This window comes from Eutrema salsugineum, unplaced genomic scaffold, assembly GCF_000478725.1.
Source record: "Eutrema salsugineum unplaced genomic scaffold, Eutsalg1_0 scaffold_2, whole genome shotgun sequence".
NCBI classification, from domain to species: domain Eukaryota; kingdom Viridiplantae; phylum Streptophyta; class Magnoliopsida; order Brassicales; family Brassicaceae; genus Eutrema; species Eutrema salsugineum.
In genome coordinates this window covers 2,108,055-2,134,061 of record NW_006256829.1, presented here as the reverse complement: position 1 = coordinate 2,134,061, position 26,007 = coordinate 2,108,055, and the positions used below count along the sequence as shown (strand labels likewise).

At 37.6% G+C, this 26,007-nt stretch overlaps 6 protein-coding genes and 1 long non-coding RNA gene across 10 annotated transcripts; 3 read left to right on the top strand and 4 right to left on the bottom strand.

The window, feature by feature from the left end:
- Positions 1–1,396: 1,396 nt before the first annotated feature.
- Positions 1,397–4,911, top strand: LOC18017382 (FT-interacting protein 1). Of its 3 annotated transcripts, none has more exons than XM_024156013.1 (3): positions 1,397–1,426; positions 1,956–2,080; positions 2,286–4,911. In XM_024156013.1, exon 3 carries the CDS (start codon positions 2,348–2,350, stop codon positions 4,730–4,732), a length of 2,385 nt encoding a protein of 794 aa, XP_024011781.1. In that variant the 5' UTR covers positions 1,397–1,426; positions 1,956–2,080; positions 2,286–2,347; the 3' UTR covers positions 4,733–4,911. The 3 variants fall into 3 exon arrangements, with proteins under 3 accessions (XP_024011781.1, XP_006399161.1, XP_024011782.1); XM_006399098.2 differs by having other exon boundaries at positions 1,408–1,696; XM_024156014.1 differs by lacking the exon at positions 1,956–2,080 and having other exon boundaries at positions 1,408–1,696.
- A 1,043-nt stretch (positions 4,912–5,954) lies between these two features.
- Positions 5,955–11,276, top strand: LOC112086827. The gene is made up of 3 exons (XR_002899667.1): positions 5,955–6,133; positions 6,371–6,494; positions 11,143–11,276. It is a non-coding gene; the product is annotated as an uncharacterized LOC112086827 (long non-coding RNA).
- Positions 6,250–11,898, bottom strand: LOC18017381 (transcription factor TGA10). The gene is made up of 11 exons (XM_006399097.2): positions 11,825–11,898; positions 11,600–11,715; positions 11,129–11,223; positions 10,818–10,943; positions 10,629–10,694; positions 10,455–10,514; positions 10,265–10,342; positions 10,092–10,173; positions 9,731–10,002; positions 8,252–8,506; positions 6,250–6,492 (listed from the first exon to the last, which is right to left on the bottom strand). The coding sequence occupies exons 1-11, from the start codon at positions 11,896–11,898 to the stop codon at positions 6,343–6,345; spliced, it is 1,374 nt and encodes a 457-aa protein (XP_006399160.2). The 3' UTR covers positions 6,250–6,342.
- A 1,174-nt stretch (positions 11,899–13,072) lies between these two features.
- Positions 13,073–16,028, top strand: LOC18017380 (CDK5RAP3-like protein). The gene is made up of 10 exons (XM_006399096.2): positions 13,073–13,209; positions 13,326–13,460; positions 13,752–13,846; positions 13,937–14,031; positions 14,140–14,275; positions 14,352–14,501; positions 14,590–15,102; positions 15,196–15,404; positions 15,484–15,616; positions 15,765–16,028. The coding sequence occupies exons 1-10, from the start codon at positions 13,149–13,151 to the stop codon at positions 15,894–15,896; spliced, it is 1,659 nt and encodes a 552-aa protein (XP_006399159.1). The 5' UTR covers positions 13,073–13,148; the 3' UTR covers positions 15,897–16,028.
- Positions 16,029–16,133: 105 nt separating this feature from the next.
- LOC18017379 (protein STRUBBELIG-RECEPTOR FAMILY 2) lies at positions 16,134–19,835 on the bottom strand. Its single transcript, XM_006399095.1, has 16 exons — positions 19,742–19,835; positions 19,299–19,431; positions 19,157–19,228; positions 18,996–19,061; positions 18,845–18,916; positions 18,692–18,760; positions 18,528–18,599; positions 18,372–18,437; positions 18,212–18,277; positions 17,805–18,133; positions 17,451–17,719; positions 17,090–17,355; positions 16,844–16,991; positions 16,631–16,770; positions 16,388–16,544; positions 16,134–16,319 (listed from the first exon to the last, which is right to left on the bottom strand). Exons 1-16 carry the CDS (start codon positions 19,833–19,835, stop codon positions 16,134–16,136), a joined length of 2,205 nt encoding a protein of 734 aa, XP_006399158.1.
- Positions 19,836–20,450: 615 nt separating this feature from the next.
- Positions 20,451–22,413, bottom strand: LOC18017378 (transcription termination factor MTEF18, mitochondrial). The gene has a single exon (XM_024156395.1). It carries the CDS (start codon positions 22,361–22,363, stop codon positions 20,636–20,638), a length of 1,728 nt encoding a protein of 575 aa, XP_024012163.1. The 5' UTR covers positions 22,364–22,413; the 3' UTR covers positions 20,451–20,635.
- A 264-nt stretch (positions 22,414–22,677) lies between these two features.
- Positions 22,678–24,724, bottom strand: LOC112086752 (transcription termination factor MTEF18, mitochondrial-like). 2 transcript variants are annotated; one of them, XM_024156397.1, is made up of 2 exons: positions 24,631–24,724; positions 22,678–24,451 (listed from the first exon to the last, which is right to left on the bottom strand). In XM_024156397.1, exon 2 carries the CDS (start codon positions 24,364–24,366, stop codon positions 22,846–22,848), a length of 1,521 nt encoding a protein of 506 aa, XP_024012165.1. In that variant the 5' UTR covers positions 24,367–24,451; positions 24,631–24,724; the 3' UTR covers positions 22,678–22,845. The 2 variants fall into 2 exon arrangements, with proteins under 2 accessions (XP_024012165.1, XP_024012164.1); XM_024156396.1 differs by having other exon boundaries at positions 22,678–24,714.
- Between the last annotated feature and the right edge of the window lie 1,283 nt (positions 24,725–26,007).

Below are 26,007 nucleotides of genomic sequence, written 5' to 3'. Positions count from 1 at the left end.
AGATAAAGAACCAATATATACGAACTTATTCCACACCTTTTCTTTCTTTCTTTCTCTTTCTTTTGGTAAGGTTTTGAATTCTAGGCAACTAAAATTTATCTTTGTTGACAAGAAATTAAAAAAAAAAACTTTATACTCAAAAAGGTTTCTTTGGAAATTGTGGACAACTCATCTATAGTTTGTCTAATACATTATTTTCAAGAAAATTGTACAACATCCTTATGCGGATAGCTCATTTGCTATCTACGGATTACCTAAGTAAGAGTAGTGGTTAAGATTACCTTATGGTCCTTATCATTGCATTAAATACATTTTTCACCTAATGATCTGTTTGTTTCTAGCAATAGCAACGGATATCCAGTGTTCGAAATTCCCAAAAAAAATACTTCCAAAATTGACTTCAATTAACGTATCGAGAGAATTGCAATAGATGTTTGTCTTCGCTCATGAATATGATGAACGCAACAAATCAATTTTAGTTTTGAGATCACGAAAGCGTCAGGTTGGTCAATCTTGCAGTTGTTGTGTTGTATCATTGAAGTATTTGCGAAGATCTTGCATGTTCCCATTCGCACAATCAAATGTGTATGACTACAACTATAATTATGAGTATATGACGAATAATTACTGTGTTTTTCGAGTTGTACTCGTAAAACAAAGTAAACGTAAATGTTAAAGTCATATATTTAGTGCCAAAGCGGCTAATTACGTGATAATTATAACACCAACTTTCCATGTGCTACCTTTATTTCTCTCTCTGATCCGAATAACTGAATAAGCATCTAAAAAATAGCTTTTTCGAGTCTGGAACCTTTAAATTTTTTAAAAAGCAGAAGGGCAGGCTAAGTACTGATTATTAATTCTAATGCCCGCACTATAGCATATAAAAATATCTATTAAAAATATACTATATTGATCAAAGCAACAAAAAAATTATAAAGAAAATTTTCTGTTGCTTGCAAATATATATTATAGGTAGTATTTCTGTATTTGTGATCCATTTCATTTTCTCAAATCAACATATTATTATTATGAACCATATCCGCTCCAAATATAACTAGATATCTAATATTTGAATATACATTAATAATATGTAATATATATATATATTTATATATATATATGTAATCCATATCCAATCTGTTTTGGAAAAGATATTATTAAATTTAACCACAGCATATACCTATTTTACGAAACTTGAAATTTTTACGACAAGAAAAATAGTTATGTTTTCTGCAAGATTATTCCAATTTTTTATATTAATGCAAATGAAGAGAGTGTGAAAATCAACTAATTTACCTTTCTCAAAAAAAAAAAAATTATGAATGTGCATAAAGATTGAAGACCAACAACGAATCTGCTTCCCCAATTTATAAAGAATCAGCTTCCCTCTAAAAGAAGAAGGAGAAAAACAGAGAGAATAAGAGTAATTTTTTTTTCGTTTTTGCTTTTTCATCTGATTCCTCTTTTTCTGTGTAATAGAATTGTTTCATTTTCGTTCTCTCTCTTCTCCATCTCCTTGTTGCTTTATTCTTCGGTATCAACCCAAAGTTTGATTATCCAACACCCTTAACCTCTCATTTATCAAAAAAAGAAGAAACACTCTAAACATCTTGGTTTCCTCTTAATTTTTGTCCATTTATCTGCTACAGCCAACACAGAGTTTTATAGCAACTTCTTCAGCATCTTTGCTAAGGTGCTACTTTGTAAATTCGTCATTCATACGTATATATTGTACATGCATACATATGAATTCATATGATTTACTGCTCTTGAAGTACAGTTAGTCCATATAAAATAGCTCTGTTATTTTTTTTTTTGCCCTTACAATATAGATTCTCTTTCATTGATTTTGTTTGATAGCTTGTTTTTATAATTTATATACAATTTTTCTCGACTTTTTACCTCTGTATTTTTCGTTTTGGGACTAAATCTTCACTTTGTATGTACAAAAGATGATCGAAGCCAACCGTTTAACAAAAAAAAGATGATCGACGCTATTCTATATTTTCCTGCAAACACTTGAATGAGTTCATGAAACAGAGCAAATAAACAGAGTTTAGATTTGCGTCAAAATCAAGTAAGAATCTTATCATTTATATGGTTTTGGGATTAAAACAGAATTACTTCATACTACTTATTATGGTTTTTAACCAGTTCGAAGGAGATACAGTACTTTCTTTACATCCAAGAAAGTTGTTTTGCGTAATCATTTTTTCCTGCAACTCTGCAATTCTCAGACTCTGCTCATCTTTGCAACTTTCTGCTTCTTTTATGTATGTCAGGTATTGAACTAAAACATTTTTGAAGGAGAAAGAGAATCTTTTGGTTCAAATAACCTAAAACCATGGCGGCGAAAGATGGAGCTAAGAGCCAAGAAGAATATAAGCTTAAAGACATGAAACCAGATCTTGGAGAGAAATGGCCACATGGAGGACAACGTGGAGGAAGTGGTTGGATCAGCAGCGAACGAGTTGCAAGCACATACGACCTTGTTGAGCAAATGTTTTATCTCTATGTCCGAGTCGTCAAAGCCAAGGATCTTCCTCCAAACCCGGTCACGAGTAATTGCGACCCTTACGTGGAAGTGAAAATAGGAAACTACAAAGGAAAGACTAAACATTTCGAGAAAAGAACAAACCCGGAGTGGAATCAAGTTTTCGCCTTTTCCAAAGACAAAATCCAATCTTCTACTGTCGAAGTCTTTGTGCGAGATAAGGAGATGGTTGGAAGAGATGATTATATAGGGAAGGTTGTGTTTGATATGCATGAGATTCCTACAAGAGTTCCTCCTGATAGTCCACTTGCACCTCAATGGTACAGATTAGAAGCTCGACGCGGCGAAGCTAAGAAGAGAGGAGAGGTTATGGTAGCAGTTTGGCTTGGAACGCAAGCAGACGAAGCGTTTCCTGATGCTTGGCATTCGGATGCTTCTTCTGTACAAGGAGAAGGTGTCCAAAGCGTGAGGTCTAAAGTCTATGTATCTCCCAAACTATGGTATCTGCGAGTTAATGTGATCGAGGCACAAGACGTTGAGCCTAGCGATAGGAGCCAACCACCTCAAGCTTTTGTCAAGGTTCAGGTAGGGAATCAGATTCTGAAAACAAAGTTATGCCCTAACAAGACAACGAATCCGATGTGGAACGAAGATCTTGTTTTTGTAGCTGCAGAGCCATTTGAAGAACAGTTCTTCTTGACGGTCGAAAACAAGGTTTCATCAGCTAAAGATGAGGTCATGGGAAGGCTGATCTCACCATTGAATGTGTTTGAGAAAAGATTAGATCATAGAGCTGTTCATTCCAAATGGTATAACCTCGAAAAATTCGGGTTTGGGGCATTGGAAGGAGACAAGAGACACGAGCTCAAGTTCTCGAGCCGCATTCACTTGCGAGTTTGTCTTGAAGGAGGTTACCATGTAATGGACGAATCGACTCTCTACATCAGTGACGTGAAGCCTACGGCAAGGCAACTGTGGAAGCAACCTATTGGAATCCTTGAAGTAGGAATCTTGAGTGCTCAAGGGCTTTCGCCGATGAAAACAAAAGACGGTAAAGCGACAACAGATCCGTATTGTGTTGCCAAGTACGGACAAAAATGGGTGAGAACAAGAACCATCATCGAGAGCTTTAACCCTAAATGGAATGAGCAGTACATGTGGGAAGTGCATGATCCTTGTACTGTCATTACATTGGGAGTTTTCGATAACTGTCACCTTGGCGGGAATGAGAAATCAAACAGTGGATCCAAAGTCGATGCAAGAATCGGGAAAGTGAGGATCCGCTTATCGACTCTAGAGGCTGACAGAATCTACACTCACTCCTACCCTCTTCTTGTTCTGCAGACAAAAGGGTTAAAGAAAATGGGAGAGGTCCAATTAGCTGTGAGATTCACTTGTTTATCTCTGGCTCACATGATCTATCTTTATGGCCATCCTCTGCTTCCAAAGATGCACTATCTTCATCCATTCACTGTGAACCAATTAGACAGTCTTAGATACCAAGCCATGAGCATTGTCTCGGCCAGATTATCCCGAGCAGAGCCTCCTTTGAGGAAAGAGATCGTAGAGTACATGCTCGATGTTGATTCGCACATGTGGAGCATGAGGAGGAGCAAAGCTAACTTCTTCAGGATAGTCTCTGTGTTTTCAGGCTTGATTGCTATGAGCAAATGGCTCAGAGACGTCTGCTACTGGAAGAATCCTTTGACGACGATATTGTTCCACATTCTCTTCTTCATACTGATTTGTTACCCGGAGCTGATACTCCCAACCACATTCCTCTACATGTTCTTGATAGGGCTCTGGAACTTCCGGTTCAGGCCACGTCATCCTGCTCACATGGACACAAAGATCTCTTGGGCTGAAGCGGCTAGTCCCGATGAGCTAGATGAGGAGTTCGACACTTTCCCGACTTCAAAGGGACAAGACGTTGTGAAGATGAGGTATGATAGGTTGAGAAGCGTTGCGGGTCGGATCCAGATGGTTGTTGGAGACATTGCAACGCAAGGGGAGAGGTTTCAAGCACTGTTGAGTTGGAGAGATCCACGTGCGACTTGCTTGTTTGTGATTCTTTGTCTTGTTGCAGCGATGATCCTTTACGTGACCCCTTTCAAGATCGTAGCTCTTGCGGCTGGTATGTTCTGGATGAGACATCCCAAGTTCAGAAGCAAGATGCCTTCTGCTCCAAGTAACTTCTTTAGGAAGTTGCCTTCCAAAGCAGATATTATGCTTTAAATTGTACAACTTCTCTATCGCTCGAGGTCTTCTCTGATCATAACTTGTGTTTTTGTTGTGCGTGTGCGCGTGTGTGTGTGAGTGTGTCTACTCTGTTTTATTATTTAATTACTATGACATTTTGGATTTTGCACATTGTATGAGTCTTCTGATTATTTTTTATTTGTGCCGTCGGTAATTCAGAGTTTCAGACTTCGGTCTCTGATCGAAATATTTGAAGTGACATTTTGAATAAAACATATATACGTGATATATTGAAATATCAGACGCAAATTCGAGTCTTAAGTTTGAAATTTGAAATTTCTTGATTATCAAATAAAACATGTGAAAGTAGTTCTTGATTAAGAAAGCTAATGCTAACCTCTCAGGCTCCAAGGATAAAAGGAGGCTTCATCTCCCGGCATGGCTCACATCGATTCTACCATCAGGAGGAACAGATGTTCCAGTTTCAGAGAATCGAGACCCTCTCTTAGACTCAGAGAGTCTTTTCTTATAAGTTACCCCGACTCTGGCTAGCTATGTGCAAAACCTTTTTCTCGTTAACTGTGCCATATCGAGACTTGGTTTCTCCACTCGATTTTATCGTCTCTGGTTCAATCATTCACCTTCAATGAATCCGTAAATGCTTCGGCTCAAATGCTTCTTTGTTATAGAGGCTTTTAATGTGGTGTTGGGTTTTAGGTTAAACACCGAAAATTAATGGGCCTAGTTATGATGGGCTGATTGTAGTTTTTTTTCTTTTTCCTTTTCCCTTTTTGCAATTTCAATAGAAAAAGTTTCAATCCAAAGAAAAATGTTCCACAGAGCGAAACGTGGCATAATAAGCTGAAGAAACGGTCAGAACCGCAACACTGACCTTTCGTTTCAATGGCCCACCAGCTCAATGCGCGATACTCATAGACATGCTATTGCATAGTTTATTATCATTTGTGTTTCAAATTTTAAATTAATCGGATTGTTGTTGTAAATCAAATCAACCTCGATTTGTGTAGGGCAAAAAAGAAAAATACACTCTTGTTTTTTTTGTTTGACCATAGTATAAAGTTCAATAAAAAAAAAGGGGCGGAAAATAATAGCTGGTGACAGCAAAGAAATAATGAATGAGAAAGAGGCGTTGAACCCAAAGCAAAACGTTACTGATCCCCAAGTCCCTGACGGTCTCCTACAAAAACTCACCATTTGTCTCCTTCTCAACTGGTCAATGCTTCCTTTTGACCTAAACCATTCCTCTCTCTTTCTCTTCCTATCTTTCTTCTTGCATGCAATTCACAAAATTTGTTGCCATCCTTCTCTAATCTGTTCCCTTTCAATTCTCTTTGCTATTCTTGGAAATACGAATTAGGAACTTTCATGTGTTTGGAATTGAAGATCAAGTCTTAATTTTCACATGCATTGGGAAAGGTATGGAACAGTACTTTTTATCGTCTATAGCTTCGTAATTAAAAACATATATATTAATTAAGAATCATATAACAAAAGAAGCCAAACCATTTTCCCTAGTTAATTACTGTATTTGAGTAGATCGATCGAGAGACAATATTTAAAGAGGTGGTCAAGCTGGCTAACTAATAAACCTATTTTCTTGTTTTTTTTTTTTCTGCCATGTATCATCAATCTTGGCGCGGACGGGCTAGCCAGAGAGAACTTAGAGCTTGAAGACGGTGGAAGTACTCCGCAACGGCTAGAATACAGCGCGCCTCTTGTCGGGTCGTCAACAATTGGTTCAACCTATGGATCGTTTGGTGCCTCAAATTATCCGCCTGTAAGTTTTTTAATTTATTAGTTCAAAATATATAAGATAGAAAAAACAAAATGGAAAATTAGTAGTAAAAGCAAAAACAAAATAATATGGACAAAGTTGCGTTCATGTTATTGACTAAGACTTAAGAGGCAATGACCATCACTAATAGTTTCTTCAGTTGGGAGTATAAAAAGCTAACTAGAAACAACAAAGATATTAAGACTAATCAAGCATTATTTTAACCGCTAATAGTTGTCAAAATTGAAGTATGAATCAAATGATTGTACATGCATGACCCGAAATTATATGGTTGATTGACGACTAATACCGATTATTCAAAATGTTGATCGAACATATTAAAATCAAAGCTTGTACCACACTGATAAGAACATGACACTAAATTGTCAAAAAAGTGAAACCGTGAATTCCATATCTCGGTCCCACGCCATGCTTCATGATACTAATTTAGATCACTAATTAAAATCATACATAAAATATAAACTACTATATAATTAGAAATGCTTACCAATAATTATATTAGTAAAAGGATGCCGAAATTAAGAAGAGACAAAAAAAGGAGAATCGAATGTAACTAAAGGAATTTTTCTCAATCGAGTGTTTTGGGAGGATGGGATACTCGGGCAGTTACGTCCATGACATCATGGAACGATATGGGCTCCAAGCAATCCATGTTTCCACATATGATGTGATGATTTATCATACATATACGTATTGCTTTTGGACTATATATATATGTGAATATACAAATACATACATGGTGGCAATTGTCACGTGCGTTTTTAGAATTTTAAATCCTTTATCCTTTTTACGTTTTAATAAACTATCCACAATTTTACTTCTCTTTACCAACAAAAAGCCATATTTACCACCTCTTTTGAAGTTGGACTTTTTAAGAAAGAAAAAAAATCCTAGATGAAAGGCTGTAAGCGTTTGATTAAACTAACACGAATATAAACGAAAAAAATATATTAAGAAAGTATTGAAAGGAAAGATGCCGATTTGTATGTGCATGAATGTTGTAGAAATAGTAGCCTAAATTCCCATTTGCATATAGAATATAGGCTGATACACATTATTTAAGAAGCATAAATATACTTTGTTTCAAAATCCTGCCTGCTCTAAACTAGTAAACAATAAAACAATTATGAAACTAAATGTTAAATTAATAAACTTGGTCTTCTAAGAAAAGCAACCCGACCAAGTTGATATAAGACAAAGAGAAGTGTTTGTTAGATACCTACTTACATAATGTCGGCATCAAGATGCTAAATACTTTTCATTTGACATACATACATATAAATACATATATATATATATCTATGTATGTTGACAAAAAAAGAATATACATATATGTAGAATAATTTCGCAAATCAGTTTTAATATTCTCTTATTATCTTCAAATACAAAACTCAACCACTATACCTATTATAGTACTATAATTCTAGTATAAATTATGTTCTCTCTAATCAATTAAGACCGATGGTTACCTATGTATAAGTTGTACAGAAACATACAAACGTCTATATAAGTGTAGATAGCGTGTTATATCAACAAAATATATAAATATATGATAGTAGTGTTTAATAAGGAGTAGTTCAAAGAATCGAAATATGTATTCCTAGTCTGATTAGGACCACAGCCCTCGGGGTCCACTTTATATAATCTACATATATATAATATAAGATTGGTATATGTATATATACAGTTTCTTATAAACTTAATTTAAAATAACAAGAAAAAGAATTATAAGAGGGTACCTGAAGAACTAAGCCCTCGAGAGCAGAGAGCTTGTTGAGAGCTAAGGACATGTGTGACATGAAATTGGATAGATGAGGAGGAAGTTGTGTAGAGGCAGGCGAGAGAGAGTCGGATACAATACTATCAGATAGCGATTGATTCAATGCCTCGAGGCCTTGTGAGAGAGCCTCTTCGGCCTCTTGTGTGGACTGTTGCAGCCCACAAATCCCAACTATCTGTTGCTCTGTCAATGGTTCTATCTGGTTCACAATCACCTGCAAGCGTTTCAAATTAATACACATATATATCAATTACAATCTTAGGAGAGAATTATAATTATGGTCTTATAATAGATGCATACAGAACGTTGAATGCATTAAATGTTTAGTGTACTATGCACAAGTTACTAGCTACAACCAAAATCTCTTCTTTCCTTTTTGTTTCACTAAAAAGGACATAAGATTGTGACATTGCCAAATGTCTTGTCAGATATGCACACCATCCTTTTTTAAAAAAAAAAATTTATACAATAGTACGTATTATTCTCTAATCGCTTAGACATATTAATTCGAATAAAAGATAGGCTTAAAAAGGCGTTGTGGAATAATTTTAGGTTTAAAGATAGGTTTAGCATACTGAATAATTATAGGTATCACATATTGGGTCTGAAAACAGATGTTTCTTTGTTGGTTTATTTATTTATTTTGATTTTGTTTCGTTTATTATGGTCGTTGCTGTTAAATTTCATGGTGGTTTCTGTTTCTCTCTCTTCTATGGACCATAAATCGAAAAAACAGACAGACACTTTATTTTACATTATGCCAAAACCTAACCTTTTCTAGAAATACTTCACCATCACAAAACTGCATGCCTTTTTGTTTTTTTTTTTTAAATTTTATTAAATTTACGTGTACTTTTATATATTTTCTTAATGTAAAGAGTAAAGACATATATGTATATATATATTTTTTGAAAATGTAAAGACATATATATATATATATATATCCAAGCATATAGGTTGGCTTTATACATATACAGGCCACCCCATGCAATGTTATATATATATATATATATATATATATCTTGTCCAACAATATCACTATACTCTATGTCTTGTCTGTCTTATCTGTTATTACTATACCGTACCCTCTTATAAGAGAATCAAAGACCAAAACTTTTGCAAAAAAATCGGGGAAAATCAAAATTCTATTAATTGTATAAAGTTGGAAGTACTATATATTCTATGCACATGTACGTTAAAAATAATAAATGACACTATTTTTCAAGTAACCCACAGAATTTGATAATGTTCAATGATTGAATTCTGGAACGTGGACTAGTATATATAAGATGTGGTTTAATATAGTTAGTCTTAAAGTAAAAATCCAAAATGTTAGGATTATATCTAATGATCCACATTGATTAGTTTACAATATCATTATGACTATGTGGATAAGAAAAAAATATTTTGATACGGTATAAGAAGACACGAGATGTACCTTAATAATCTCAGATGGGCGAAAACCACCCATCCACAAGAAGCATCGCTCGGCTGGAGTTTTCCAAGCGCCAGAGAGGAGGTGGAAGACATCGGTCTTAGCGACCATGGCCTTGAGGTTAATCAAATGGTCATAGTGAGCTAAACAAGTGTCTACAAACATCCTAAGCTCGTTCTCGGCCAAGTGCTCTTGTGTCGCCACCCTCAGTTCGTTTAACAGCCTTTGCTGCTCCTCTAGCCACCTCGTGTATTCCATATCGAACACCGCTGCTTCTGCTTCACAATATTGCATTCACTCATTTTTTTTCGAAAATTTATGGGGTTTTTGAGGCATTACGTATACCTATGAAACTGTTACGTACCGGAGCTGATGTTGCCATGGCCAATGGCAAGTCCACCTTGCTGTTGGTCTCCTCCTATAAGAGACCCTCCAAAGAATACGCCCTAACCATCGAAAACCAAATCGTAAAATTTAGACTTTATTATAATAGTTAATTACAGTGATTATACGGAAAGACAGGTAAAAAATGTTTACTTGGGATCTGGCCCGTTGAATCTCCTGTTCTAGTTGGGTCAGCTTGATCCTACATGACTCGAGTTGCTGAACATAAGCCTGTCGTAATTTCACCAAAAGTAAATAACGTTATATACAATTTATATATATATATATATAAATAAATAATGCTTGGAATTCACAACTACTGAAGTCATGTACGTATGCTGACTTTTTTTCGTAATCTGCTTTTTCTTGCTGCTTCTCTGTTCTGTGCTAGTCTTCTCAATGTCTGTCAGGAAATGATATTTATAAACATAAGAGAAGAACATATCAAACACACAAAAAAAAATATTTTTTTTTATTATTATCTTATTTATGCATAGTCGTACATGAAAACACACACCTTAGGGTCTGATGATTTTGGTATGTCATGGTCCGATGAGCCAGGACCCTTGCGGTTTCCTTCTTTCTGCCATGACATGTCAAAATGACCCAATATTAACTTATGAAACGACTACAGCAAGTCTAAGAGTATATTCCATTTATATATCAACAAGGCAGCTAAATTATTTTTAAAATAATAGATAGGGACCTTGATGGATTTAGAAGGCTGAGGAAGTTGAAACTGGGAATGATTGGTCAAGTCCATGGACGGCTCAGAAGATGGTCGAGTCGAACCGCTAGGTTCAGCAGCCGGAACCAATCTTGTGTTATCGGTCTTACCAAACACATTTCAAACAAAAACAAAAAATTAGTACTCATTAGGAAAATGAGAAACGTATAATAATTGGTCCGACTTGATATTATATGAAATAGCTAGTAGTTGCGCTGACATTATATTAAATTAGAAACAGAAACCACCTAAAATTGGCATATATAGAAATATATAGTAATGATTATTACATTGGGTGTAGAAGAAGAAGGAGGTGGCTCTATGTGCATTGGCTGAGATGGGAAGATGTTAAGCGTCGATGTTGGAGGTCTCATCGCCATATTATCTGCCATAAGATTCATAGATGAGTCATGTGATGTGTGGAAATGGTCTGGTTATATATGCATATATATAAATATGTGAGTGGACTAGTTCTAAGAATTAGAAGAAAAATAAGAGAGAGAAAAGGGTTTAAAGAAGAGTTTGATCGTATATGGGATTGAAAGAAAGATTTGATGTCTGAAAAGAGAGGATCTGGTCAAAGCTGAAAGTAAGTACTGATGGCAGAAGAAAGTTTGAAATCTGTTTGGCATGGTTTTTCTGTGACTCTCTCTCTCTCTTTCTCTCTCTCTCTCTCTCCACAAGGGAATCTTCCTAATCTGCTAAAACAAAAACCAAACCACAATTCCCAAAAAAAGAAAAGAGAGAGAAAGAGAGCATACGGGTTGTGTGATGATGAGGTAAAGGAGCAGTTGATGGAGGATCATGATGTCCTTGTCCATCGAGATAGAGGAAGAGTGATGGGTCAATATCTCCAAGATCATATCCATCTTTGTTCCTGAACATATAACACACACACACACACACAAAAAGCTGTTTAAACTTGGGGGATCATCAATTCAAAAAGTTTATGACTTTAGGTCTAAGATAAAAAACTCTTCAAGTACATGAAGTTTCCATGGGAAGACGTGGCGGAGGCTGATGATAACTTTTGATGATGATTCTGGTGATGACCTTGCATTTGATGATGATTATGATGGTTGAAGTCTATGGATGATGTTTTGAGAGCGTGTGTGATAGTAACAGGAGAAAGATGATGATCGAAGAGAGATTGATGATCGAACTCTTATGTTGGTCTTCTCCTGAGGCAGCAGCTTATGATGATGACGGTGCTTTGATCACTAGATGATATCTTCTTCTATATAACTATTATTTTTTCTTTCTCTATATTCTTGGAAAGAGATAGAGATTATGTAACGGAGCATTTAAAGCTACTTTTGGTGTTTTCAGCGAGAAAGAGAGAGAGAGAAATATAGAGAGAGGTCGGCTATATTGAAGTGGAGAGGGTTCAAAATCTTAAGGATATTGGAGAAAATGGAGATTGGAGAGGAGAAGCAAAAGACAAACTCCTTTTTCATCTATTTTTTCCCCCATCTTATTATAATTTGTAAAGTTTCTTCTACCTTAAAATATTAGAAGACGACTTTGTTTTTGTATAAACCCAAGAAAAATATTCTGATAAAGCGGTCAAGAAACATGTCCTTTTCCATCCCTCTCTCTTTGTAGAAAAGAAATTGCTGATTATAACAAACTTGTATAAATATTTTTTGTTTGTTTTCTAACTTATTATTATTATATTTTCATATTGTTCAACTATATTCTTCAAATTTTAGATTTTCTTAATTATCTTATACGGTAAATAGTTTTCAATTCCATCAGATATCATTTTATAAGAAACTTAATAATCCATTAACCGGTCTTACATTCCATGGATAAACCACTAGAATCTGGACCAAGTTCAGTTGTTATTATATATCCATCAACTGCTCCATTGAAATTTGTTTGGATGATGAGCACTATGGTCTAGGTTTGGTTTTGGTTTAAGCTTATCGGTTCGATAAAGAAGATCTAACCGATGGCCAGGTAACAATGTTTTTTTTCTTTTTAAAACTGGACCTGTAAACTAAATCGGACTTTCTTTTCGATAATTTAATTTATACACATTTAATCTTAAACATTGAAAATTTAAGAACTAGAACTCAGTGGATTAATCAATAAACCAACCAACCCATCAAAACCATAAATAATTTTAATCTGCCGCGGACCGGAGTAAATTGGCACGGTTAGCTCGAAAACCGAATTCGGTTATACGATGAATTTTATGCGTTTCTCGTCGGAATTGAGGAAGAGGAGCAACTCAATCCAAACTCGAGAAGGACCAAAACCTTTTATACTGAAAGTCTTCTGAGATAGTTTTCCTGGAAAACAAAAATGCAGACACAAGACGATGTTCGAAATCTTCCCATCGACATCACCTTCTCCCGTCTCGGCGGTAATGCAGAATCTCAATTACGTTTCGTTTTTTTTTTTTGCGCGTTCTACGTTTGAATCGGAATCTCCTTTCGAGATTCTAGTCTTAATTTGATTATAATTTTGTTGGATTCGAAGAATGGTTGGTGGATCGGAAGAGAATTCCGGCGGATTGGAGGAAGAAGTTGGCTGCGATCAGAGTCAAAATCTTAAAAGAGTTCTCTTCTTTGCCTAAAGACATCGATCCATACTTTCAAACCCTAGATCCTGAAGGTAATTTTTGTCTGAAAATCGAATTTTGTTAACTAATGTCTTATCAGTTGGCGATTTTTCAAGCCCCAATATGAATTCGTCGTTTATGAAGCAGAAATGAGTAGCATAGACTGCAAACTTCCTTTCGGTTTAACCTTTTTTGGTTCGCAGCTCTCACTTAACCTTAAAGTGTTGGTCTTTGTTTTTGAAAACGCCAAAGAAATTTGATTTGCGTCTTTGTGAACACCATAAGCTTGTTTGAAGTTTGGTCGTGTCGTTTTATCATCCAAGTGACCGTTCTTTTGCTTCCAGTGATTGGTTACTTGGAGGTCAAAAAGATATACGAGATTCTCCTAAAGACAACTCCGGAAAGCCGGAACATCTTTGGTCGACTTTCGGGAGCTTCTGTAAGTTATAACTCTCGCTGACTCGCACTATTCTTGTGTTCATTGTATCGTTGTACATTTTATGATCTGTTATTTTTCCCTTTTTTATAGGGTGTCTGGGAAGCAATTGTTCGTGCATTTGAAAAGGATCACATTTATCTCGGGGAGGCAGCTCAGATAATAATTCAGAATGTCAATTATGAAATGTAAGTTGGTTTCTTGCATGGCTCTATTTGATTCAACAGAAGGATTTTCACTAAAGTTTCTCTATTTTGGCATTTCCCAATTATTATTTCTTCTTGCAATATATGAAGCCCATATCTGAAAAAGCAAGTGCAAAAGGTTCAGCAGCAAATGGCAGAACTTGATCGTAAAGAAGCTGATATCAAAAGAAGCGTTGTACTCTCAGCAAGCAAATACGAGGATGCTTGCCGAGAGCTTGGGTTGCAGGTTAGCTGTAAACTTGTCTGGCTTGATCTATAGATTTGAGAAGGATCACATAAAGTCTAAACATCTTAATTGTCAGGGAAACAATGTGAGGCGTGAACTTTTGGAGACTGCGAATTCGCTTCCTAGTACCTTTGCCAAGATTTTGGAAGTTATCAACAGTGACTCAGTATCAGGGGCAATGGAGTACTACTCTGCCTATGTTAACGATGTTCATACTGAGAAAGATGTAAGAACGCTCTAAATTTATCCTCTCTCTAAATGTTTTGGTCTTTTGTCCTGGAGATTGAAGTGAACGGCTTCTGATCTGTCTGCAGAAGCCTGCGAGGATTGTCCTACAAAACTTGAAAGACATTCGTGAAAAACCTCCGTCATTAAGTGTTTTGGGGGCCTCAGAAGCTCTTGATGCTGATACTATTCATCCATCTGAGAATGCAAATGGTACAGACGCGGCTGCAGGCAGCATTGATTGGGATATTACACTTGATACTGCTGAGATAGATTGGGATGTTAGTATGGTAGAAGAAGTTGATAGTGGAAATGATCTAGGTTCATATGAAATTGTCAATGCCAGTGATATTCCCGAGAATTCTCCATTTAAAGTAGAGGAAAGTCAAGGCCCCGAAGTTGATGTTTCTGAGATTTCATGGGATGTAAGTGTTGAAACACCTCAGGTAGAAGAAATAGGTGATTCAGCTTTGGTAGAATCAGGCCTGGAGAATCAGACACAGTTGAAAGATTCCACAACTCAAGTCTTAGGGAGTGGAGAAGAGAGGAGCCAGCTGTTGGAGACAGAATATAGGAACAAGATCCTTGATGATTTGTATGAGGTACTCTTATCCCTGACTATTTTTTGCTCAGATTGATCCTGGGGACTCTTCTTGACCTCCGTAAGACACGTGATGTGGTTTCTCTTGTATCAGGTCAAGGCATTTTTGAACCAGCGTTTGATAGAACTGAGAAACGACGATACTCTGTCCTTGCAACACCATGTGCAAGCAGTTGCTCCCTTGGTTCTTCAGCAGTTTTCTCCTGAAACCATTGAGCCAATGGTGGTTGATATCTCCATGGCCATTTCATTGCTAACAAACAAGAAATCTCGGGATCTGATCATGATTCTCAACTCCAGAAGGTGCTTTAAGACAAATAATTCCTGACAGTGGATCGCAGCGAGTTCAATATCTTCTGATATATGTATTCTTTGTGTACAGATTCCTAGATAGGCTTGTTTCGGAGCTGGAGGAGAAGAAGCACCGTGAAGTGAAGTTACGAGAGAGCTTGAAAGATGTGGGTAGAAGACGCATGGAGCTTCAGAACTCACTCTCTTCTATATGGCCGAAACAGGTACGCTCATGTTGGTCTATCTGATAGGCTGTTCTCAAAAAGCATAGGTTTTACTTCTTTTATTTGATCAAGATTTAAGACTAAAGTGTCAGATTTGCTCTAGGCTTATCAGGAAATTGAGCTAACAAATTCTGTTTATTGATTGCAGGAAGCTGCCCTTGTGAAAACAAGAGCACTGAAAGATCTATGTGAGAAAAGTCTCTCGTCCATATTTGACGGCAGACCTGTGAATATAAGAGGAGAGATCAATGCTTTGCTGAACGCTGGGGTTTCTGCTTAGTTTCATCTTTTGGATTGGCTAGAAAACTTAGTTTCAGAACACAGACTGGCCCTTTTTGTTACTACAGGGGTTTCGTCTTGTTTCAAACCTTTATCTTTTCGATAATGATATATAATAAGAAACTTCCTTTTACCAAGACTAGTTTTTATTTATCATCAATTATCGCCATATATGCTAAGAAGTATTCTTTTGACAGTAGAGAATGTATGTGTATGAAGTAAGAGATACAGAAAATGGTCAAGTGGAAGGGTGGCTGAAGGTGGGTGAGGAGATGAAGCGTGTGCGTGTTGAGCAGAAAGATTTACTAAAAGGGTCAACCTCGGTCTTGTCTGCTACACTGCTTGCTTCCTTGTTCTGTTTCTGTATTAGTGCAGTGAGTGCTTCAACTATTTCTGAAACCGCTGGTCTAAACTCCTTCTCTACCTGCTTATGAATGAGTGATTAGTTATTGTATTTGTGATGATCCTGAGTGAAGAAGCTATTGACAATACCTGAGTGCATAGGGAGATAATGTCTGCGTATTGTGAGGCAACTCTTGAGGAGAATGTGCCGGCTATGCCTCCATCAATCATCTGTTCTAGGCTCCGCCTGTCATGAAGTCTGGTTGATGCCCATTTCACCAGTAGCTGTTCTCCTTGGGGTCGTGAGCTGCAATAATATCCACACAAAAATAAAGGTCAAATATCTTAAGCTTATCTATTGCACCCAAGAAGTATGTGAAATGCTTTGTGTACCTGTCAAACGCTTTCCTTCCGGTTAACAGTTCCAAGAGTAGCACTCCCAGTGCATAAGTGTCGCTCTTTGTGCCACTACTTCCTGATTGTCCATGTTCTGGTGCTATGTAGCCAGTGTTCTGTATCGCTATCTCCGAAGCCTGCTCTAACGCTAAACTCATTATGTATCAGTCAAACAACTAAACGACACAAACACATACCGTCTTTACTTACCCGAAGTTTTACACTGTTGCTTGTAAGTGGCCTTAAACTAGCAAGCCCACAGTCAGCAATACGAGGTGTCAGTTCTTCGTCTAGTAAGATATTTGTTGCTTTCAGATCGCTATGGGCAATAGGAGGGCAAAACGACGAGTGCAAATAGCTGAAATTTTTGTTTCACCAGAGTGACGTGTCAAAATAAAATCTGCAAGGATTGGGAATAAGCTACTATTTATGTTTCTAGAAGATGAGGATACTTACTCCAGAGCTCGGGCAACTCCGATAGCAATGCGGAGACGCAAGCCCCAAGAAAGTGGCTTGTATACCTCATCATGCATAGCATTGTACAACGACAAATGCCCAACATACTCATAGACAAGAAGATGCTGCCCATTATCAATGCAGAAACCGAGAAGTGTCACAATGTTTGGATGTCTTAATTTGGAAGCTGTCTGAAGCACTTCAGTAAATTTCTCCTCTTCATGTAAAGAGAGTGAAGACATTGGGATGTTTCTCACCGCGGCAAACTGTTTTGAAAAAAAAAAAAACATCCGATGGATGAGAAATAAATAGCGAAAAGTTTCCATTTTGAATTTTCTAAGAGAGAGAAGAGAAGATATACTTGGCCATCAGGCAACTTGGCTCTGTAAACAGAACCAAGAGGACCCTCTCCGAGTAGGTTTTCCTCACTGAAATTGTTTGTTGCCAATTGAAGCTCTGCAGCTGAGAAAAGCTTCGCATATGCTGGATATTGGCATGTAGCAGAGAAACTGTTTCGTCTTGCTGTTTTATCGATTCTGACAGGTGGAGGTGGTATATGTCTCAGCTGGGGAACTGGCGGTGGCCGGACCCTTTTCATCTGTGGGCTATCTTCAGTTGCAACAGGAAATTCTGTTACGCGTGAAGGTAAGAAAATCAGTAATGAGGATTCAGAATGGCCATGGTGACAATGAGGGACGAGAAAGGCATAGATCACCTCGGCCTGTACTGACTGGAAGAGAGTACGCTGTGCTATTGTTGCTTCTGTGACTAGCAGCAAGGTTTTGTGCACGTCGTTGACTCATTCTGACTGTGAAAAGTGCAAAGAAAGTTCCCAGCAAAGCCAAACCGCCAACCAGTAAAACAGTACTCCCTGCTCCTATGCCTTTCTTCTTCTTTCTGACCTTCTGAGCTCTGGGAAAGTTCATAATGGCACTCGACTGAGTAGTTGGATAGCCAGTAGCATTTTGAATCATTGGTATGACGTCCAAAGGGAACTTCCATGGTTTATAGTTGGGTTCTACGTGGAACTTGTTTCCCCAAATCCTGCTCAGAAAAACACCATTGATTGTTGAGTCTTAGGTGCTGAGCCAATTTTCAGAAGAGGGGGGAGTAGTAACTCACCACAGATGAGGAATGGACTGAAAATGACTTGGGATAATACCACTGAACTGGTTATCTTCGATATTCCTGAAGACATGTGAAACAACGGTGTGTTTTGAGCTCATCAAAACAAAGAAAGTTCAGTGACAAGCAAAATCAAAGCACAAAGAGAGTTAACTACAGGTCAGCTAAAGGAAGATCCGCGAGATAGATGATTGATCCTGTAAATTTGTTGTTCTGGAGGAACCTGCAGTTTTGTTATCGCAGCAGAAAAACCATTACTGGGTTACACATACGTGCACAAAGCAGATTGTAGATAAAATTCCGAGATACTTGCAGTGAAGTCAGGTTCATTAGAGATCCAAAAGAGCTCGGTAGATCTCCCGTCAAATTATTGAAAGATAGATCCCTAGCAAAGTCAATATTATTTGAATATGAATGAGGTATCTTTTCATCTACATATCGCGATGAAATGCTAACAGAATCAAACTGAAGACTCACATTTCTTTAATCTGTAACCCAGAAAATACATTTCCAAGCGGTCCAGAAAGTGAGTTATGGCTCAAATTCCTAGAAGACAGAGGGAGCCATACTTAGAAAATCAGTATAAAAAGAAGGCAATGTAATGAATATCAATTTGAATAAGCCACTTACAGGGACAGAAGAGGTGTCATAAGAGGTAAGGAAAATGGGAGACTCTGGGTCAGATTGTTATAAGCCATGTTTCTGTAATCAACAAACAACGAAAACTCTTTTGAATTGTACTTGGCTACATGATGATGAATGAACTTGATTCAACGCTTACATGTGGGTAGCATTTGGAGGCAAGCCAAATGGAATTTCACCTTGAAGGTTATTGAAGCTAACATCTCTAACACAAAGGAAGTAGAGAAATAATAACACAAAGGATTCAGTGATTCAGTCTCATGATGAAGTTAACAGTCAAGAACAGGAAAGCTTGATTACAGGTTCTTCAAATTGTGGAGATGTTGAAGCTGGTTTCCAAGACTACCCAAAAGCTTTAACCCTCGTAGTTGTCTGCAATGACATGAATCAGATTTTGTTCGAACCTGATAAAACTGAGGAAAAGGGTTACCAGAAATATTACAGTTCTACTATGGACGATCCAGAACACGAAATTCCCATCCAGGCTTCTCCGCATGGATCTCCTCCTTCTGATCTCCATCCTCTCAGTTGCTGTGGATTGTTCAGGGACTTGTAGAGATCTTGAAGAGCCGAAACTAACAAAGAAACACAAATAAACAACAATCAAAATGTATTCGAAGACTAAACAGTAATTTTGTCGAACAGGTTTTGGTGGTGATCAAGTAACAACAAAAGATCTAAGCTCGCGATTAAACACCAAGAGATTTCCAGTCAAGAAAAGATTTTCCGTCACTATTCCATGAATATTGCACATAAGTTCGTTCCGACGTAAGCAAATCATTTTAGTCATGCTCCATTCCATTAAACTGTTCTTAAACAGAGAGGAAATACGGAGACAAATCTTCGTTCTCAGACTCAAGAATAAGATGAGAATCTGGAAATTACCTTCAAGCGCATCGGTATCAGTCTCAGCCACCACAAACAGCATAACCGTGAGAAGAATTGCAGCGAGGCATCGCAATTTCTTTTTGTTTTTCATCTCGAGAAGTGAGAAAGAAGAGAAACAGAGTGTGCGTGTGTACGGATGGTGCTTAATGCAGAGAACTAAAACTTTTAAGCTCGGTCGCACGAAGAAAGGGAGAAAGAGAGAGAAGAGTTGTGGAGTTTTCTCGCAGTTTCTCTCGTTTTCCGGGAAACGAAACAGAAAGAAAATCCGAAGGAGAGAAGATCAAAGAAAGGGTATAGAGTGAAGAGCAGAACGAGAGATGTACGAATGCGAAAGCGTAAACACGCGAATATTCCACGTCAGCAAAAGCAGTTATAGACGTTGGAGTCAACTATATGCCACGTGGCCGTTTTTTTTTTTGTTAATGCGAGACAATTATCCAAATTAAAACTTTTTTATCCTTTAATTAAAGGATACAATATCTACGTTCATCTGTAATTGATTTATCAGCTTGATACAATACTTATGATTATATCTGTATAACCTTATTTTCTCTCCTCTTCATCTAAGCTAATCTTGATCTCAAATGATTTTCCTTTATGCTAAACCTCAGACTCTTGCCCAGTAGAATTTTACTGAATTCCATTCTCGATTCCATCACAATTTTTTATGAAATCACTTCACTAAATGTGTTCAGGCTTCGCGTAAAGTACCAATTTTTATTTCATCCCTTGACTAGTTTTTCTCTACAAAATTGCTATTGAACTTGTGAAAACATACATAGCAAATCTGCTAATGGGGAAAACACAAAGTGGAGAGATTTGAAGTTACTGCTCCACAAAATTGTCTTGATCAAAGAGCACTGTTGTTGTCACTCCTATATCTTGATGCTTCTACTCACAAAGAAGCAGTTTCTTCAAATCCTCAAAATGCTTAGGACCATCCGGGTGACGGTTTACAAACCTAGTCGCAAAGGTCTTGTCCGAGTACACAAGTATAGTACTTACTGCAGGCTTCGAGTCTACCTTTCCTCGGGCTTGAAGCCAAGAGAACATTGCAAATCTGTGCTTCATCCGCTGAAGAGTGTACTTAAGACACGAAGGGAAAGTCACCAAAGACGAAAGCGGGTAACCTAATTCGTCTACAAGGTAGTTAACCTTTCTTTCTAGGACATCACTTGCCTGAGTGAGAATACCAGGAGATGCTTTCACCATACCTTTGACATCTTTCTCATTCAAACCCAAACTCACAAGAAAATCAAATCTCTCTCGGAGTTCAGATCCTCTCCCACGGAAACTCTTCAGTGCTCTCTCCATTTCCTCTGAGTTTTCCTTGTATCCAAGGTCCAACAAGAACTGAATCTTCATTGCTTTCGACTTTGTGTCCACTCCGGTTCCCGGTAGCGGCTGGACTCTTGACCCTTTAATCCATTTTTTCATCTCCTCAGGGTTATTATGAATGACTTCACAAAGCCGTTTTTTCCCACCTTTCAATGTGTTAAGAAAGGTACTTGTTTGCTTCAAACGAGATACACCAAGCCATGAAGAGTGAGAACGGAAAACCTCACCGATCTCATCAGCCTTCATCTTGATATCTTTGAGGAACAAGAAGCAATGCCTTAGATTCGAAACACACTTCCCTAAGTCCTGAATCTTCGGGAGTTTCAGGAACAACGAAGAGAGTTCACTTCTGGACGACCCTAACTTCGTTTGAAACCCAGCTAGGATCAGAGTCCATTCCCCTGAGTTCTCGAATATCAGTCTTGGCCGCTCCTTGATTAACTCACGTAACTCATCCTCATCAACACACAGATCTCTAAGAAAGCTTAAACACCTATGCATAGAGCTCCAATCATAAGATGCTTCCTCTGATAAGTTCTCTGTTACCCAATCGAGACCAAACCCCATAGATCTCAGCATCTCCATGACTTTAGCCAGTTCAACATTCGTATTCCCAATCAGGATACTCGGGCTACAAACGATAAGTTTGGATAGGAACAATTTGCTAAACCCCAAACCCTCATAAGCCTTAATCTTTGAAGCTAAAACCCCAGTTTCATACCCGAAAACTTCCCTAGCTTCCTTGAAGATCTTCCCCATCTTCTCCCTACCAATCCCATAGTTCCAAAAGACATGGTAATTCTCCAGCAAAAAAGCATCTTCATTCAAGAACATCTTGTCACAAGGAATCAGATGACTAAACTCAGACGGCTTCAGGCCTAAACTCTCGAGGAACGGCTCGAATTCATTCACAGGGTGAAACCACAGAAACCTGGTGATGGATCTGACTAAATCTTCACCAGCATCAGCATCAACATCTAGCTTCTTCAAAAGATTATCATTGAAAACAGGCGCGTTCTTGCTCATACTCTCGGCAACCAGAAACTGCAATCCCCTGTTGTGATAGAAGTAATCAAACATCGCGACCTGGGCCATTTTCCGAATCACAGCACGGGGTCTAACGGTCCATTTCTCGCCGGAAACTTCAGCATCGATTGTTCTTCGGGTGGTGAAAAATCTAGGGATTCCTGGAGGTTGGGTTTTAAAGGGGGTTTCTACAGAAACTTGAGGTACCCAATTGAAAAGACCGGTGAAAGATCTAGGGTTTCGGATAAGAGACATTACCTCTGAATCTTTCTCATGTTTTGTCTGATTTCATTATGCGGCGGTTCCCGAGTACATTTCGCCGTTGAACACAGAGGTGTTTATTTTGTTCAACGGCGCAAAATATTTCGTAATATTTTTGAAAAAAAACACATACCAAATGAAATATGATTTAGGTGAAGCTATACGTATCATTTTGTAATTTTTTAAATAAACCTTTGAAATTTGGCTTTCTAGCGAATTAAATCATACATACAAATTAGCAATGTTCCAAGAAACGAAGAGTTATCAATGATAAACATGCTACAAAAACTCCTATAATAAAGCTTTGTTAAATCTCAATTTAGCTGCTAGTCAAGTTCTTCTTGTCTCAAACTGAGAAAACTAAAAAAAGTAAAAAAAAAAAAAAAAAAAAACAGTCTCTTTAGAAGAGCGTACCTAAATAATAATGGGATCAATACAAGATGATCAAAACAGAGAGGCAATTAGTTTTGTTCATCTCAAAGAAGCTGATTTTTCAAATCCTCAAAATGCTTAAGCCCATCTGGATGGCGATTTACAAAATATTTCACAAAATCTTTGTCCGAGCTTGCGACCAGAGTACTAACTGCAAGCTTGGGATTGGCTTTTCCTCGGGCTCGAAGCCAAGAAAACATCTCAAACCTGAGCTTCATCCTCTGAAGAGTGAACTTTAAACACGAAGGGAAAGCCACCAACGTCGAATGAGGATAACCTAATTCGTTTACAAGGTAATTAACCTTCGTTTCTAAGACATCGCATGCCTGCGTGAGGATATTAGGAGATGCCTTCACCATATCTTTGACATCTTTCTCATTAAAACCCAAACTCACAAGGACATTAAACCTCTCTCGGAGTTCAGATCCTCTCCCACGGAAACTCTTGAGCGCTCTCTCCATTTCCTCTGAGTTTTCCTTGTATCCAAGGTCCAACAGAAACTGAGTCTTCATTGCTTTCGAATCCATGTATCCTTCTGTATCTGGTAAAGGCTCGACTTTTGAACCCATTGTCCATTTCTTTATCTCCTCTGGGTTTTCTTTAACGACCTCACAAACTCGGCTTTTATAAGCCTTCAGATTAATGAGCAAGCTACTGGTTTTCTTCAACCTACAGGAACCAAGCCACCAGGAGTGAGAACCGAAAACCCTGCGGATTTCATCATCCTCCATCTCGATCTCTTTCAGGAACAAGAAGCAACTCCTTAGATTCATAACACATCTCTCTACTTGAACTTGAGGGAATCTCTGAAACAACGAGCAGAATTCACTTCTAGATGACCCAAGTTTTGTTTGGAATCCAGCAAGAATCAATGTCCATTCCCCTGAATCCTCAAAAATCAGTCTTGGATGCTCCCTGATTAACCCACGTAGCTCATCCTCATCAACAAAGAGATCTCTAAGAAAGCTTAAAGTCCGATACACAGAGCTCCAGTCATAAGATGCCTCCTCTGACAAGTGCTTCATTACCCAATCAGAGTCAAAACCCAAGGCTTTCAGCTTCTCCATAACTTTAGGCAGTTGGACATTCGTAGCACCAATCAGGATTCTCGGGGAACAAGCGATAAGTTTGGACAGAAACAACCTGCTAAACCCCAGATCCTCATAAGCCTTAATCTTTGAAGCTAAAACACCGGTTTCATACCCGAAAACCTCCCTAGCTTCCTCGAAAATCTTTCCAATCCTCTTGGGGTCAACTCCAGAATAGCACAAAACATGGTGGTTCTCAAGCAATAGTTTATTTAAGAAGAGCTCATCAGAAGGAACCAGATGAGTGTACTCAGTGGGCTTGAGACCTGAACTCTCAAGGAAAGGCTCAAACTCATTGACGGGGTGAAACCGAAGATGCCTTGTGATGCATTGGCTGATATCAGAAGCACCAACAAAATTCACCTTCTTCAAAAGGTTACCAATAAAAAGTGGACTGTTCTTGCTCATACTCTCTGCAACCATATACTGTAAACTCCTAGTGGAATAGAAGTAATCCAACATTGCTTCCTCAGCCATTTTCCGAATAGAGGGAGTGATCCGAATCCCATTCCGGGTCCTCTTCAAACTCGAGACTTGGGCGGTTCTCTGGGTGGCGAAAGATCTAGGGTTTTGTGTAGGAGAAATTGGGTGGTTAAAGGGGATTTGTACAAAAAAATTTGATACCCATTTGACAAGAGACGTGAATCTAGGGTTTCGCATAAGCTTCATAGCCAGGTACGCGATGTTAATGGACACACATATATATAGCTGACACTGAGCAATTGTACATAAAGCTTTTACCTTTCAATCTTTTACGAGTTTAGTCTGAATCGACCCTGGTGCGTAACTCGCAGCAACTGTTTTGCCATCTCCAAGGATCATCCTGCTGTGCCGGAGAAGACAGGGGAGACAGCCGATGAGGATGGGGTGGGCACTTCGGTTTATGGTTTGGTTTCGGTTCGGCTTTTTCGGTTTTTCGGTTTTTCGGTTTCAAAAAAATTCAAACCATATAAAAACCATATATATTTCGGTTTGGTATGGTTCGGTTTTTTACGGTTTTCGGTTTTTCAGTTTTATAAAAATTGAAACCATATAAAAACCATTTTTTAATTTGGTTTGGTTTGATTTAGTTCGGTTATGGTTTTTAGTGTATTTCATAATGATAAAGTTTAAATTTCTATAAACAAAATAAAATGAATGGTAATAATATATTAAGCTAATAACTGTAAAAAAAATTCAAAAACTAAAACTTCAAATGTAAATCCAAATCATATGAAAATTAAGATTACAAAAACCTAAAACAAAAATTGAAGAAAATTTAAATTTTTATCAACCTACTCAGTCTTTAAAAAAACATTATTAAACAAAAAAAATTATTTATTTATTAAATCTAAAAATCAAAGAACCTATTCGGTTTTACGGTTTTAAACCAAACTAAACCGAAACCAAAATTTTAATAAAAATGAAAACCAAATGGGTTTTTAGGTTATCCATAACCAAACCAAATTTACTCATTTCGGTTTGGTTCGATTTGGTTTTTTTAATCATGGTTTTTTTGCCCACCCCTACCCCTAGATGGGGGTTTTGTTTACTGATCAGTTTAGTGTATAGTGAGAATTTTGGTTTGGTTTTCAATTACATATTTGTTCTCCTTTTTGGTTTTTGGTTTATAGTGAGAATTTTGGTTTGGTTTGTAGGCCGGACCCAGACTCTTTTTAGAGCCGGTTAGATAGACCATAAAAGAAAGAAAAAACAATTAAACCAAATATTTGGCCTTACACAGATTCCCAAATTCACGAAACTTTATTCAGTAAAATACATTATGTTTCATGTCGTTGTCTGTTAAATCTCTTGTACAGATAATTCCTTAAATCAGTAAACTTTATCTACATTATGTTCTTCTTCAAACTCAGGGTAGCTAGTAGCTACATTTACATATAAGTGCAAAATCTTACTTATCAGGTATTTACGAGTGTCTTCCCTTTTGATATGTGATCATCTCCTGTAGTTGTTTATTTTGTTCTTCAACTAACAAGTATAATTCTCTCTGCATCTGCAGGGGGAAAAATTGCATATCCGAAATTAGCAAAAAATAATGACAATATTAATAATAGGAGACCATATATTCAACATCTTCTCTTTTGCTAAACCGCTCACGACCATCCATCCCTCTTTTAT